Source organism: Triturus cristatus, chromosome 10, assembly GCF_964204655.1.
Source record: "Triturus cristatus chromosome 10, aTriCri1.1, whole genome shotgun sequence".
Taxonomy (NCBI): Eukaryota; Metazoa; Chordata; class Amphibia; order Caudata; family Salamandridae; genus Triturus; species Triturus cristatus.
Window position 1 is genome coordinate 841,600,135 of NC_140593.1, and position 16,958 is coordinate 841,617,092.

Here is a 16,958-nt window from a genome sequence, read left to right on the forward strand (position 1 = left end):
GAATGGACTCGTAAGGAGTCCGAAAAGCACTGGTGCTCTATTGACAGAGCAATAGTGGACAAACATTTCTGGAAGATCCCCTTCTTATGGCGACAACAGAGAGCCTGGGGACTATATTCATCCCACATTACCAGAGCTACTCTAGAGGTGTGGGACCATGTGGCCACTAGGAAAGCACTGACCTCATTTACATTTCCTCTGGGGCAACAGGGGATTAACCCAGGTCTACATCCTGCCGCTTTTGTAACTTGTCAGGAAGCAGGCTGCCCCCTCATTGGGCATCTGTTTGCTGCTACAGGTCCCATCCCTTCGAGAAGCTTAAAACTGATTTTGGGCTACCAGAATCAGAGAGGCTGCTCTACTTGCAGGTTTGTCATTGGGTTACCCACCCAGATATTCGGAAAGAGGTGCACCATCCATTCACACTCTTAGAAAAATGGCTGTTGTTCAAAGACAGTGACCGACATCTCATCACTGAACTATATGCCTTGCTGCTGCAAGCCTGCCCTGCAGCTAAAACCCTGGGGCAAAAGAGATGGGAACTTGAGCCGGGATGAATGCCGTCCCATAAAGAATGGGTGGAGATTGGCTACAGGGCTTGGCATACTGCATGCGACACCGCAAGCATAGAAACTGCCACTAAACTCGCTACATGCTGGTAACTAACTCCGGTTCGACTTCCCAAGGGCAACCATAATCATAGTGCCTGTTGCTGGAGAGGCTGTGGGGCTCCCAGGACCTTGCTTTACCTCCTCTGGTTCTGACCCAAACTCACACAATATTGGGATGCACTTTTAACTGGTATTGATGGATATTGTGATACACAGTTGCCCTGTTTCCCAGTGTATCTTGTTTTCGGACTACCCAATTCACTGCCGTTCCCACTTAAATCACGCAGGGGGTGCCATATTGGTCTGGAACTGGAAGCAGCCCTCCAAACCATTCTCTCCCATTGGAACACAGAGAAACATATGACACATACTGCATGGCTCCATAGGCTATGGCGTATTCTTGATATGGAGTGTCTGACTCTTGTGCTGTCTCATCAGCTGGACTCTTACAGAGAGTTGTGGCAACCTTATATATAGCTTCTCTCTGCTTAATTTAACTAATTGACTTGCCCTCTGTACCGCCACCTGCTGTGCTTAAGGACACTGGACACCGAGACGAGGACGGAGAGAGTGGACTAGAGGAGCACGAGGGAGGGGATACACTTGTTCACTTTGGGAATATAATCTCAGAGTGAGCACATGGGGAGGAAGGAGGTGGGAGGGATGGGAGTGGCTGGATTGTTTTTGTATCTATTTATTGTGGAGTACCAATAAGGTGGATTTACCTATTTCAAAGCGTCTTGCATGCTGCTGTACTGCCTTATTGAAAACATTCAAACAGATTTGAACTATAACATGGTAAATAATTCTGGCACAGAATGTTGTACATTAGCCACATAATTTTGTCAATCTATCCTTCATAATTGTATCCTTCTTAATCACATAATTTCAGTGGCCCTCCTGTTTGTCCATGCTAAAAATATCGTATGGACAAAATATTGTGTCAATAATATTAGGTGAGTGCAAATAGGTAAGTATAGATTTACTATTCTTAACTCTGCATCTATATACCTTGAAGATATATATATATATATCGTCAAGGTACATGAATGTGGAGTTAAGGATTGAACTATTTGCTTACCCATAGAAGCTTACTTTCATAATTATTTTGTCCTCGATATTCTTGACACAATATTTTTGTCCACACAACATATTGGAAACAATATTCTGTCCAAACACTGGCATGACCTCAGGGCACCCCAATTCTAAATTTCCCCCTCGACTCACACTCTTTTTTCGGTCAATCACTTCATACACTTGATAACTTTGCACCTATTAGTATTGCATCTAGCTCTGTCTGCTTATGATCACACCATGGTGTAACTTACATCTTTTACCACTGACTTCTAAAAGGATCTGCTCCTATACCTCACTTGCATGCTTTTCCATTTTAGGTGTCTAGCCTGTTGCTTTGTGTTAGAAAGTGGGTTTCTGGTTGGCAGAGGTATGCACCCTGTCCAAGCATGAACCACAATCCTAGTCAAGGTAAGCTGGATACACACAAAAATATAACCTGTAATCACCCTCTGGTAGCTTGGCACAGAACCATCAGGCTCATCTAAAGAGGCAATGTGTAAAGTATTTGTGCAACACACACACACACAAACAATAAAAACACCGCAAAAAGTATCCACACTGCTTTAGAATAAAATAGACAATGATTTTATAAATAAATCAAGCCCAAAACCACAAAAATCTAATAAGTAGAAGTTGTGGTATACATTTCTAAAGAATGCAAGTGATTCTAGTGCTTAGGAGCAATGGGCGCCAATGGGGGTTATCTGGTCGTGCTGGACAGTTGCAAAATCAACAGTTCAAGCTGACCACAATCGAACACTGGCTGGGATCAAGAGCCATGCAAGCCAGTGGGACAAAGTACCTTGATCCTGGTCGCAACAGCGAGACGCGGGGTGCAGTCGAGCGGTGCGTCGGTATTGATTCCGCAGTGGTTGTGATGCATCGGTTCCGAAGACAAAGCGCCAAGCTGGGATTCGTTGGTTTTGAAAGCGATGCTCCGGGTTTCTCCATACAGTTGAAGAGATGTGTTGATCTCTCAAAACTGCTGTTTCAGCGATGCGCGGTTCTGATGCGTCAGGCTCTCAAGGCAATGCTTAGGTTCTTAGAGTGATGCGCCAATTTTAGTCCCGCAACAGGGTCGATGCACCAGTTCTTCTACACACAGACTGGAGATGCGTTGATTTCTCTTGTGCAAGTATCTGGGTCCGCTCACAGTGAACCAGGCACACGAGCATGTGTAGAGACTTTGATAGCCCTGAGTCTCATGCAAAAAGGAGGCAAGCCAACAAGCTCTTGGAGATCACTTTGGCTGCAGGGCAGAGTTCAGCTCTCCCTCGGCAGGGTCAGAGAGCAACAGGCAGCAGGGCAGCACAGCAGAAAATCAGGTATTCCAGATCAGCAGTCCAGCAGGGTGACAGTCCTTGTAGCAGCAGAACTGTTCTTCTGACAGAGGTTCTTTCCTGGTCCAGAAGTGTCTGATTTGTTGGGGTCAGAGACCCGGTACTTATACCAAGTTGTGATTTTGAAATGGGGGTGACTTCAAAGAAGGGTCTTTGAAGTGCATAGAAGCCCTTTCTTCCCAGCCTTGTAACCAGACTATCTGTAGGGGGTAATACACCCTTTGTGTGGGGACAGGGCACTACCTATTCAGGTCAAGGTGTCAGCTCCTCCCTCCCTTCCTGCCCAGGAAGAACCATCAGAATGCAGATGAGTACACAGTCACACTCACACCTAATCTTCCTGTGTTTGTGGCTGTGTAGAGGGATTGAACAAAGTGTAGCTGTCACCCACCCCAGGCGTATATTGGAGACAGGCTGCAGACACACAGAGCTGTAAGAGCAGAGAAGTGTCCACTTTCTAAAAGTGGCATTTCTAAAATAGTAATGCTAAATCCATCTTTACCAGTAAAGAAGGTTTATCATTACTATTCCAAAGATATAAAACAAGACACAGCTACTCCTTTCTAATCAGGAATTATAGCTTAAGAGTGTATTAAGGAATTCCCAATATTAACTTATGAGAGTTTAGTTGTAGAATGCACTACTTGTACATGCAAAACTAAAAAGTACATGTACTGCCTTTTACTTACGCAGCACCCTGCCCTGTGGGCTACCTAGGGCCTACCTTAGGGGAGACATATGTGTAATAAAAGGAAGTTTAACGGTTGGCAAAGGGTTTTAAATGTCAAGTCGAAGTGACAGTAAAATTGCACACCCACGCTCTGCAGTGACAAGCTTAGACATGTTTATACGGCTACTTGTGTGGGTCGCACAATTAGTGCTGCAGGCCGCTAGTAGCATTTGATTTACAGGTCCTAGGTATATGGTATACCACTTTACAAGGGACTTGAAAGTAAATTAAATATGCCAATTGTTTATGCACCAATGTTCTCCTGCTTATGCGAGAAGCACATGCACGTTAGTACTGGTCAGCAGTGGTGAAGTTCTCAGAGTCCTACGGTCAAGAAAAAGGTTTAGCAAAAAGTGAAGGTAAGCCGTCAAAACATTTGGGGGAAGACCACCCCAACGATGATAGGCCTATTACTTTGTATTGTACATTTGTAAATCTAAATGTATATGTAATGCTCCCTAATGTATATGCACTATTATTTTGTGTTGTACACTGGTAATATGGACCCTGATTTCGATTTTCATGGATGGGGGACAACCGCCAAAACATGTGGATATGCGATCCGTCCTATTTATAGTGTACACGGTGCAGGGCTGCCACACTCTAAATGAAGCCTTTACTGTAAAGTGGTCTAAGCCGTTGAGGCAGTGGCTTAACGTAAGCCCTGCAGCCCCTGCAGCGCGGGGGTCTGAGCTCGCGGGGTCCCCCTCAGCAAAATTGCTAGGTGGTGGACCAGCACTTTTGCAGGGGGGGGCCTCAAGTTTCAATAGACCACTGCGTTGAGGCATGTTGGTGCTATAGAAACATCTAAACATAACTAAAACAATACAAATTCTGTGTGGGCTTAGTTCAGATTTGGACAGATGCAAAGACACAACTTTGGGAAGTAATTTGTGCTGTGAAATAACATTTCTGGGCATCCAGACATATACTCTAACACCAGGGGGTACTTACCTTTGATGCAGCCGGTGCAATGCACCGGGGTCCAAAGGTGGGAGGGGGGCCCTGTCCGCCCTGCACCAACTAATGTTATTTCAAAGACTACCTGTTCTGATATTTTTAGACACAGTGGATGCCAGGAGCAGAGAAAAGAGATAAGGATGACCGAAGTGGGCAAGGAGAAAGGAACCAGAAGTAAGGAAAAAAAGCAGGAAGGAGATGAGGATGAGAGAGAGAGACAAAAGGAGCAAAGGAGAGAGACCAAGGAAGGGGGACAGAGAGAAGAGCATTAAATGGATGAAGGAGATGAGAGGAGAGTAGGATGGGGCGGAGATAGGGAGGCGTGAAGGAAATATGAGTAGATTGAGGAAGTGGGGTCCATGTGCTCACTGCATCTCATTTATAGCAGTATTTTAATACCGATTGGGGGTGCTCGTTTCATTGCTTGTACAAGGGCCCATGGCCCTGGCAGGCTACGCCCTGCTCTAACACCAAAATACACAAATGTCCTCCGAAGAATGCAGACATATATGCAGTGACATAGTAATGAACTAAATGTATGTTGAATTAAAAAGTGTGATATCTATCACCATGCACACAAGTGACTGTGCGATCCTGTTATATAAGTACTAAAACTTTAAAAACATTCCCCCAATGTATAGTGATAAAGAATAATGTAAAGAAATGATAGTTCTATAGGATGTGAATTTCACCTTGTAATTTTCAGTTAGATTAATGAGAAAGAGCCCTCTCTTTGTCAATGAACACAACTAGGTTCATGTTCCATTCTAGGTAGAATCCATCTTACATTAGTAGCATTAAATCTTTGTTTCTAGATGAAAAGTCGTTGGGGCCTAGGGGCACAATTGACAACACTGCTACCAGGAGATCTCTTTTGGAATCCCAGCTTTCACTTCACCAAATTGTACTATCTCTTTAATTCCAATATTCTTTCTATACTAGGCTCACTACTATGCATCATTCAATAAAATGGGCATTTTTTTATTATATTTTCTTTAGGACTGCTGTTCCAAATAGTATAACAAAGCTATACAAAGAACAAAGGAGAAAAACAGGCCACAAAAAATATTCTCTATGGCAGGGACAGATCAAAAGTTGGCCTGTTTTAAAGTAATACCAAACATTTTTAGAGAAAGCTTAAATGAGAGAACAGAGGGAGAACTTTTACAAAGATTGTGGAAGAAAGTACAGCTTGTAAGTGTACATATAGTTAAAGCCTTTCTAGTCCTAATGGCTGTCCTCTGCAATAGATTGTTTTCTGAAAGAATGCTTTCGCCCTGAGTGCTGCTTACTCCGGTTTAATTTTGTCATCTGAACGTCCCGAGTGTGAATCCTGCAAAGCTGACTTCGCGTTTCAGCTTTCTAAGGTCATAAAATTGAGTACCCGTGATATCTGTTATTAACGACTATTAGAGATGTAAAAAGTGGTGTATGACTGTCAAAAATTATGGGAAACAGTCTTTACCACGAAGGCTTTTCTACGTGTTACGTTTACAACAGTACACTTACTGTGTAAACGTCTTTACAACGCGTATTGCTTCCACGACCGTCTTTACCACGCAAGCAACGTCTTCACGGAACGTCTTCTTCCTCATCCGATTCAGTCCTTTTTTAGTGTCAGCGAAGACGTGAGAAAAAGGCAAAAAAAAGAAGAAAGGGGGCTTGGGGGGGGGTCCCCTCCTTCCCCCCCAAAAATGTGAGGTAAAGGAATAATCGAGGTAAAGGATATGCGTAGAAAAATAATTCCGTTGTAACGCATGTGTGGTAAAGGCATGCGTTGCAACGGAATGCGTGGTAACGACATATATTCAAAAATTATGGGGCATATTATCAAGCCAGGCGATAAAATTATCGCCGCTGTAGCGGCAGAAAACTGCCGCTAAAACGGCGATAATGGGCTTGATAATATGCTCTATGGAATTCCAATTAAAGTCCATGTTAGATGTCCTTCACATCGAATGTCTTGATAATATGCCCCCATATTGTTAGTGCAATAGTGGAATTCCATGAATGTTTTCACTTGCGGTTTTGAAGTAGGCTACAAGTTGCCTCGTGGTAGGAATACTCGAGGTTGTACTTACTTGCACTATGACGTCGCTGCAGCTGTCTTTATTCATCTTTGTGTCTCCGAATATTTGGATGTTAAAAGCTCCAATTTTGAAAGCGGAGCCCACGTTGAGTAGAGAGACCACGGACAGAAGATACAGAATAGCCAGAGACATGATGCTGGGCCTGTGGGGGTAAAAGGAAACAATGAGAAAAAGCTAGTAAAAAATGCACTTTAAGGTGACTTTGCAACTCCAGAAAATCGAACTTACAGCGGTGGAAAGTTGTACTTTTTGTTAGTGGCTTCCCTGCGCAAAGTGGCAAAGAGGCTCATATTATGCAGTCCCTTTCCTACTGTCAGTCGACTAGCACCTTTAAGTGCACTTTATTACCCATAATGCTGCTTCTCTGGGTAGGAAGTAACAACACCGAGAATGGGCATAAACAGTCTATAATGAGGCAGTGCATCCAGCCATGCTTCTCATACCTTGCTGAGAAGACCTGGAACTCCCTGCCTCTGCACCTCAGGCAATCACCATCGCTGCCGCAATTCAGGAAGGACAGACCTGGCTCTTCGACTGAACTGCAGACCCCCACCCCCCCTCACAGGTTAATTGTCGCGCTTGATAAAAATCTGAGTGAATGACAATGTCCTCTTTTTTCCTTGCTGCTTGAGTTGAGTACATGGTCCATCCGTGTACTATTTTCTATGGAATTTTGGGTGACTAGTTTGTTTGGTTATTATAGTTGCAATGTGCTGGCAGCCTGTTTGCAGCTATAGCTTGGTAGGAGTGTTGTGAAGTGGCGTTGATCTGCCTTGAATAATTGCTGTTTGCGTGTAGCTAAATATGGAGTAATTTACTTTGTTTTAATCCTTTGCTGCTGGGCGTGTTATCGTTTGACACATTGATTCTCCTGTGTCTTTCTTCAAGGATTCAAGAGTTTGTTTGTTTTATTACTGGGAAAGTAGGTGTGTCTGCTCTCAAGCCCGGTCAGTTTCAAACGGTAAACAGTTATTTTGTGAAACCTGCTTTTGTGCCAGCAAAGTTTGTGTTTCACCTTCTGTTGGAATAGAAAGTAGTCCGTTGAAGCCAAATGGGTATGATCTTAGACTCACTTGAAAGTTAAGGGTTTAACACCTGGACCCTGATTACAATGCCGGTCAACGGCATCATGTCGGAATGAAAACCAGTTGACTAGTAGTCAGTGATCTCATCCGACTATTTAGGATGCGACCGCCCAAAGGGCGGTCGGAGACATCCATTTTCCCATTGCATCTTTTGCTGCTGTCGGAAAAGGGCCACAGCACAACCCGCATTGGAAAAATGTATGTTTGCAAACATCCATGCACCGTGTGCCAGGAACAATGTGGTGCCTGGCACGTGGTATGTGGATGTTTAGGAGGGCCCCACAGGTGCCCCCCAGGCCTCATAACAGAGGCCACGGTGGGACAGGTGCCCTGCTAGGGGCCCTCAAAGTCTGTTTCCGACAGTGGTTGGACAGCAATCCCTGCGGTGCCTGAGCAGACACTGCCTCATTGTAGGGGATTACTTTCTGACCGATGGTCGGACGGGCTCTTTGAGTCCGTCATAATCGTCGTTCGGTCACTCCGCATGCTGCCTCTGACTGCCACGTATCTTAATGCGGAGGTCGGACCGCAGCACTAGATGTCAGTCGGACCACAACCGACAGGCCATCGTTGCAGTCCGATCAACATCATAATGAGGGCCCTGGTATATAAATGGCGATGTGATGGATAAAATTGATCAGAAATAATATTTTTTTTAAATATAGTAAAAGTGAGAGTTAAAATCATACATTGTATTGATTGCAAAGAAACCTTAACAGTATTTTGTGTTTATGGAAAGAAATACTGCTTATCATTATAACTATAGATGGTGTGGGTTCATTCCCCCATTTCATTATGAATGAGGATAATGATGGCAGTACTAGCAGAGAATCAGAATAGGAAGAAGTATTCAAGAAAAATGTATGTGATTTTCTATAAAATTCTGTAGCCAAAACAATACAGACGGTGGTCTCCTCCTCTTTCAAAGATGTGGCTAATTATATACATCGCGCAGTGGCAACATCCATATATACCTTGTCAGCGCCTTCTTGAGGTAAAAGATTAATGAAGAATAATAAGGCATATTATTCTGATAATGATACACCACTTATCATAAAAAATAAAAAGCAGCTACTAAAGAGCAGACAGTACTTTTGATGAAGAACGTAACTTCATGTTTGATGCGGGGTTGTTGCAACACCTGAAGTCTACCTTTTGTAAATGAGTTTTAAAGTCCAGAAATGGAACTCCAAGTGACAGGAGACATAAAGGCAAAGAAGGAAATGAGCTGGTGCTTGTGCGATGTAGAGGTATGAAACAGAAGGACTGTCTTTATAACTTTCCCAGGTCCACTGTTAGAACCAGATGCATCTTTCTGTGGTTGGGGCACCAGGTCTGGAGAGAATGATGGCCCAGGAGGCAATTGTCAGTGTACTTCAATTGTTCAGATGTTCTTGCAGACTCCTTTGCACTTCAGAGCCTGATAAAAGACAAAGTCAGCAGTGCTTAATTTTTGAAAAACGTAGTGCCGGGGCTCTCGATAGGAGGACACTAGAGCTTGCACCATCCGTTGCCTCCGGTAGCACTGCCAATGACAGCACCAACACACTACCAATCATCACACTCTTAAAAGTGTGACAATTCATACTATTACAGGCCCCCAAAGCTATAAAAATGGCTTTGCAGGCAAATACTAATAAATGGAAATGTAAATTGAAATAATAAACAGAAGTTGTTGTGCTCGTACTTAAATTGACAGACACCACTACCATGTGGCAGACAGTCATAAGCCGCGGTGCTGGCAATTAAGTGCTGGTGCTGAGCACCAGCACAAATTAAGCACTGAAAGTCAGATGTTCAAACCTTCCACACATGGACAGTCTGACAGGAGTCAGGTACATAAGCAGATTGGAGGGAACAAGGTTGAGACCCTTAGCAGAATTGGCCAGGGCATTGTGGGAGTTTTGTCCCCGTCAAGGGAAATCTCTGAAGGCAGAATATCTTCTTGGACCATGCAATTGTGTGGCGGACTGGTACTCAAGGAACTTCTACTATGCAGGTAAGTAGCATCTGGATGGGCAGGTTTTCAAGGCACTGATCATGGTTAGGGATCCATTCGACATATCTGTTTGCATACCTACTAACAGCTCAGTTAGAAAGATATTTCAGCTGGATACCAGATCCAGAAGGTTTAGAGATGGCTGCTTTTCTTCAGGATTGGTCCAATGGAAATCACTAAGCCTGGGCAGTGAACTCTGCTCCGTTTGCAGAGTTTGTGGCATTTTCCACATTCTGCGGAGCACGCAGAGTTCCAAAAAACTCCACTGCAAAGTTTTGCCCTTGCTCGATCTCACCAATGTCAAGTTGGAGAGCGCAAGCGAGGAAAGTCAACCTCTCAGTGAGATTTCTCACCGTGGGTGGTCAGATTTCTCATTGCGGGTGGTCGAGACAGCTTGAGTTGAGAAACCTTCCATTCGCGTTGAGAAAGCTGCTACTTGGATGGAAAATCTTCTTGAGTGGCAAGAAAAGAAGCAGGGCTCTTTTGCGCTGCACATGGTGCCGATCGCACTGATTTTACAGCATGGTACAAACACCCGGCGCTGAAAATCAACGAGAATGGCATTACCAAATGCACTCCACCGCTTGCCGTGTCAGAGTTTTGTGTCACTTTACAGAGTTTCACAGACTCCACAAACTCCGCCCAAGCCTAGATATCACTATGCTTTTCTACCTTTCATCATGCAACCCAAATACATGGCACAAATGCAACTGCAGTCGTCAGTGAATGTGGTATTGATAGAACCACTGTGGACAGCACATGCTTGGTATCCTTCCTTCCTGGAGCTCATGGCAGATTGCCCAAGTCATCTGCCATCTTCCCACAATTGCTGAGGGACCCTCAGGCCATAATCACATGCTTGCTTTGGAGGGCAGCCTTACAATGGTAGCATCAAATCTCTCTGATTGCTTGAAAGGTATGCCAGGACTTTTGTAGTCTGCTTCAGGGTATATCAGAGCCTCTTGAGGGTAGGGCACAATTAGGGCATATAACTCAGCTCAGAAAATTTGGAATGGCTGATGTATGGAAAGGGGTTTGGATCCCGTTTCATCAGATGTCACAGACATTTTAACATATCTTAGCCTCTTCGGCAACTGGGCAGAAATCCCATAGGACTGTTAATGGGTACAGCTCAACAATGTCAAAAGGATACCAGAAAAGTGATGGCGAACTGGTGGGAGAACATCTTTTGGTTTGCAGATTGATGAAGGGGATTAGATATGCGAATCCTCCTAAACTCAGAAACTCTACTTAGTGGGTTGTAAATTTGGTATTACAAGTGTTCCAACCACGGGTGGATAATGATAACCTTCATTTTAAGTTATTGCCTGCCAAGTTGGTTTTAATGGTGTTCTCTCAGTGTCTATTCAGCTGCTGAGCACCCGAAATAGACAACAATCAATTTCTCGTGTTTACAAAACATATATATTTTTCAGTGATTGTTATACAGCACATATTTAATTTAAAGGAGAAGTAATGCAGGGTATGTATGGTCTTCCCATTGACAGTGTGTCCATTTGACTTATGTTAGACTATTTTAAGCATAGAAAGTCCTTGTATTGAACTCTCATACTCACATCTCATTCCCTTCTCTCACATATCATTACCTCTCACTCTCAGTCTGTCAGGACTCTGTCTGGTTTACAGGACTATTGCTAGATTTAAAAAAGTAACAGTGCTATATTCTTCTGTTTTAATAAACACATTCCCAGACACAGTTGGGCATCATTCACCTAATGCTAACTGAACATTATGATATTGTAGGTGTGGTCAACTCTGCCAACAGCATAGTACCTTGCAAAACATTTACATTTTTTAATTAATCCAAATACATTTATAGCTCTGCTTTCTGAGGTACCTGAAACATAATGTTATAAGCACGCTCACCACTGCTTTTCTGCACTATTTGCCTGACTACATTAAGGTAATGCTGGTGTTGTGTGGACATTGATAGCTGACAAGTGTCCCCAAGGCAAATGATTAACTTTACATCAGTCCTGACCTTTTAACAGACACCACATTGCATTCTGGGATTGAAAATGTGTTGTTGACATTGTAACTACTTGCTAAAAAAAACACAGCAGTAAAGTGCAGTTAGGTAAAAAAAAAATACAGTTAACTGAAGGTATCACACATAACAACGGGACACCTTGCATCTATGAATTTTGTTGGTATATGGGAAAAGTCTAGTTTCATGTTTTCACCACTATCCTGGGCTGCACAGTGATAACACTCTTTGCACATGTACCTGGAGAGTCTGCAATTCCTTTGCTCACAGAGCAGATGCAGCATGTAGAATTGGCAAACTACAGGCAAACACAGAGCAGACATAAGGCCTGCACAGAAAGAACAACACCAGTACCAGCTACACACACACACTGACATACAAACACACATATACACACACACATACACACACACACACACATGCATCAGTTACAAAATAGGCAGCAATAGTATAAGCCTCACTATAGGCACAGACATACACACACAAACAGCAGGGCACGCTTCCCTACAGATACACCCACATAAAAACAAATACACAGAAGACTTATATCATGATCAACAGCAGTACACACTTCTATCAAATACAGCACAGGTGAACCACAAGCAATAGCAGTATAAGCTCCCTTACACACACACACACACACACACACACACACACAAGTAAATGGTAATTAATAGCAGTATGAGCGCCCTTACACACACACACACACACACAAGTAAATGGTAATTAATAGCAGTATGAGCGCCCTTACACACACACACACACACACACACACAAGTAAAGGGCAATTAATAGCAGTATGAGCTCCTTTACACACACACACACACACAAGTAAAGGGCAATTAATAGCAGTATGAGCTCCTTTACACACACACACAAGTAAAGGGCAATTAATAGCAGTATGAGCGCCCTTGCGTCGTGTTTAACTTGTAAAACAATGAGTGCCGGTGCCCATAGCTCAGCTCAGAAGCCCAGCTCTTATTAAATGTCCACACTCCGATTATGAAAGCTGCATATTCTGTGCTTCTTTAACCCTCTACCAGATACTTCCTGCCTCTTTATCTCGCTCTTGCAGGTTCCTGTTTTCTCCCTTTGTGACATTTCTTCCCTGTTGCTCTTCCTGTTTCTTTCCTCTTCGTGTGTTTTTCCCTTCCTTGTTCTCAGTAAATGTCTGAAGAGGAAAAATAAGTGCTGGTCCCAAAAAATGAGTGCCTGTGTGCCCTGCGGACCTCAGGGGTCTGGGTCTGGTGCCACTGCACCTGCTGCACCAATGGCAGCTACACCCCAGAGGAGATGTCTGTGTGGCACGTCAAGCAGCGCTGGACTGGGAACCAAAACCGGTCCTGGTAAAGTGCTCGTCCCCCCCCACCCCCAAGCTGTTTGCCAGGGCCGGTTTCGGCCGATTTTGTTACAGGGGAGATATTGCAGCAATGCGCAACAACAGGCCTGTAACAAAAACGGCCCCCCAGGGCCCAAAACCGGCCCCAACCCTGACGGCCCACCAGGGAAATACCCGGTGCCCGCTATGGCCAGTCCGGCCTGGGCAAGTGCCACCTCAGAAGTTTTCTGCGCACCATTCTGTTAGCTATACAGAGACGTGTCAGTGGCGCAGCATCTGAAAGTCCGCCTGGCGCAGTGAGAGCCTCAGAAAGGAAGAGTAGGAGAATCCGGGAGGCTTCATAGGCCGTCAGAGGCCTGAACCCTCCCCAGGTCACGTGCTGCACTTAGCAGCCAGCATCTCCTCTCCTCTCCTCGCCTGCCTGAACCTGGCTTCTGATGGACAGCCTCTACTTCGAGGCCCTGGTGAGCGAGGTAGGGTGATCAGATCTTGAAAACCAAATACAGGGACAGTCCACAAACATGAAAACAGAACGGAAAGTTGTAATCGACCGTGGAGCAATGACTGGCGTAACTGACCGTACTCATTAACATAGATAACATAGTAAATAACATGAATGAAATGCAATTTTGATGTATCATCTGTGTTCAATTCATTTTTGGGTTCTTAATTCTCCAGTTAATTAATGGGTTCTGAAACACTTGAGGAAAGGTTTCCCGCCCGGGTGTTCAGGTCACTCTCCGAAAACTAGGACATGTTTTACATGATAATTGTTGGGACTGTCCTGGGGAGTCTGGGACGTCTGGTCACCCTAGAGTGAAGCCCAACTATTTAGCAAGATTGCAATTCAAGCCTGTCCTTCGGCACGCAAATTACAATGCAAGTGATTGGGACTGAGTGTCCTGTCGCACTTCTTAGTTTGAGGGGGGTTGGGGGCAGCTCAGTGTATTAGTGCACCTGCCACTGTGATCTAGTTGTAAAAAGCATTTCACATATCCCGAGATCTATGTGTGACCTGCAGGTGGAGAGAGATTACAATCCAAGTGAAATTGTTTATAGTTAATTCAACTACTTCAGAGCTGTGTGTGTAACATGCAGGTCCGAGGGATCAAAACCAGTAAGGTAGCTCAGGGGGTTAGTGCTTTCAGATCCACTCCTTCTTTAAGGGAGAGTGTACAGAGCACATCCATAAAGCAGACAGCATGGAACGGGGCCCACAGAATTCATGCACGAGGCGTTTAGAGCCTTTGGGACCATTGACCATAGTGGTACACTCAAAGCTAAGCACTTCTGCAAAGTCATAATCATGCAGGCCCACATATCAGTCAGGAGATAGCCCTTAAAACCAACACCTTAGTGAGATGCCCCTTGAATGCCATGACTCAGCGATATGACAGTCATTGGATCCAACATATGAGTTAGGGGCTGGCTTTGCACCCCACCTTAGCGAGGGTTGGCCTTCACACCACATGTCATGGTCAGCATATGCCCTCCCTCCCCGTGCCTCAGAGAGGAAAGAGCGTTTGGACCCCATAACCTGGCGAGGACCCTATATTGTAGCGGGAAGATAGCCTTTAAACCCTATACTTCATTGGGGATAAGATTTAACACTCCTGTGTCAGTCAAGATATAGCATTATCAAGCCACATCTTAAGGAAAGACCCTTTGAGGACCATCCCTCAATGAAGAACCAACCTTGTCTCATGGAGGCAGAGGCACTAGGACCACACACCTCGGTATCGTTAAGCCCTCACACCTCAGTGAGGACACAAGTGTAGGACCTAATCCGCCAGTGAAGAGAGGGGTACCTCACGCCCTGTCTCAGTGAAAGGATGCTCTTGGGGCTCCAGACCTTTGTGAGGAGGTAATAAGAGACCTTAGGCAGTTTAAAGGCAGCTATGTCTGCCTCGCTGAATAAACGGATACATAAACTAGTGTGTCAGTGACACAATGGTTACCAGAGACATGACCCCCCTCAACCAGCCCTCAGCGAGGGAACGGCCTTTGGACTCACTGAAAACCAAGCATTGCTGTATTTTAGTACCATACCAGAGGTCAGGGGGACTATTTTTCTTGCAGTAGGGCCCATGGCTTCCTTTCTACGCCACTACCCCATGGCAAATGAAGAGTTGGCCCAAAGACCCTATGCAAAAGTTCTTAAAACCAGAAGTCCAGCGAGTAAATGCCCCACACTTCCGCGAGGAGACGGTCCTTGAATCTCATGCCTTGCTAAGAGGACAACCGTTGGCTACCATGCTTCTGAGTAGGAGTTGGATCTATCTGGTCACGGCACGTACCCCTCTTCAACCTGAGTGAGTTGTTGTATTGAAACGTCTTTCTAATGCTGGTGTTGCTTTGAAACCTGCCTGCCAATCCTTCAGCGCGGTGCTGCCTTTACTGCAACATTCTTGTTTGTTCAATAATATTCCACGTCCCTAACTCAGTGGCCTTATCTTTATTAGCTTGCTTTATCTGACATTTTTCTGCCTAGTCCCTCCCTCTTTGAGACAACCAACGCTATATAAACACATATAATAAAACACAAAAGCATAACAGTTTATCCTTGTAATAAACTGAAAATGTGCATTTAACACCCCCCATCTGCTCTTTCACCTTTTTCTTTGTGCCAGCCCGAATTGGATCTCTCTTACCCCTTAAATGGTGGAGGAGGCGGGTGGTATCACCCGTCAGCAGCGGTGGTAAATGCTTCTTCTCGCTTAGGCTGCTGGTGAAGAGTGCACCAGCCCTTTGTCCATCACACATCTGGCATAAGTGCCCTTTGTCCATCACACATCTGGCATAAGCCGTAACAGTGTCATCCGCCCCCTCCAAAAAGCCCCAGATTGAGGACGCGGCAACTGCTCCTCTCTCCAGAGGACTCCTTAGGAGCTAGGGTGAAAAACTCCAAGGCAGGCAGCCTGTTGTAAAAGGCTTACCTTACTGAAGCAGGGCCAGGTTTTACAATAACCCTGAAAACAATATTTGACAGTTATTTAAATCCACCTGTCTTTTATATCTTTGTATTTTAACTTTCTACTTATGATTGTGGTTCAACCTACATTTGAGTTGGTGGTCAAGCTATCCATTCTTCGCACCATCGCACGCCTTAATAGCCAATGAGAATAAGTTATTGTATTTTAACTACTTTTTAGTACTGGATTTATTTACAAGGTGTAGCACCAAAATAGCGTTGGAAGAATAAAATCTAACTTGAATATTAAATGCCAAATATTGTTTACAAAAGTATCAACCCACTAGAGTTAATAGTAGCAAATTTACACCCATTGGGATAATATTTTGTAAACGATATTGTAGGACACAATATTTATATCAGGAAGTGTTTTTCTGTACTATATTCTGACATAAAACTATTTTCTTCCTACCTGCCCAACCCTTGGTCCAGTGCAACCTTCCTGGAAACCTTCTCTTTCGTTCTATAATATTTAACTTACCTGACTAAATAACCTGAGCTTATCTCTACAAGCTCTCCTTATCTTAGTCTTTTTTGCAGGCGGAAAGAACCCTTCCCAGAAAGTGTTCATTTCCACCCTCTCTCACTCACTTATTTTCTCATACTATAAGAAACTTTATACTGCCTCCCTCACTACAATCAAGTATGTTTTCCGTCTCCACAAACAACAGGCCATGTCATACCTGAATACATGTGGTTTGCTAAAAACCAAGGTCGGACTGGCATACAAAATAGGCCTGGGCACCAA

The 16,958-nt window shown here is 44.3% G+C and overlaps 1 protein-coding gene across 1 annotated transcript in view; it reads right to left on the bottom strand.

Annotated features, from left to right (window-relative positions):
- LOC146790120 (deoxyribonuclease-1-like) overlaps nt 1-16,024 on the bottom strand; it is a 78,470-nt gene extending 62,446 nt beyond the window's left edge. Inside the window, exons 1-2 of the mRNA XM_085628477.1 lie at nt 15,891-16,024; nt 6,800-6,950 (exon numbers count right to left, since the gene is read on the bottom strand). Coding sequence (XP_085484603.1) covers nt 6,800-6,940 — 141 coding nt within the window. The 5' untranslated portion in view covers nt 6,941-6,950; nt 15,891-16,024. The remainder of the gene's footprint in view (nt 1-6,799; nt 6,951-15,890) is intronic.
- Between the last annotated feature and the right edge of the window lie 934 nt (nt 16,025-16,958).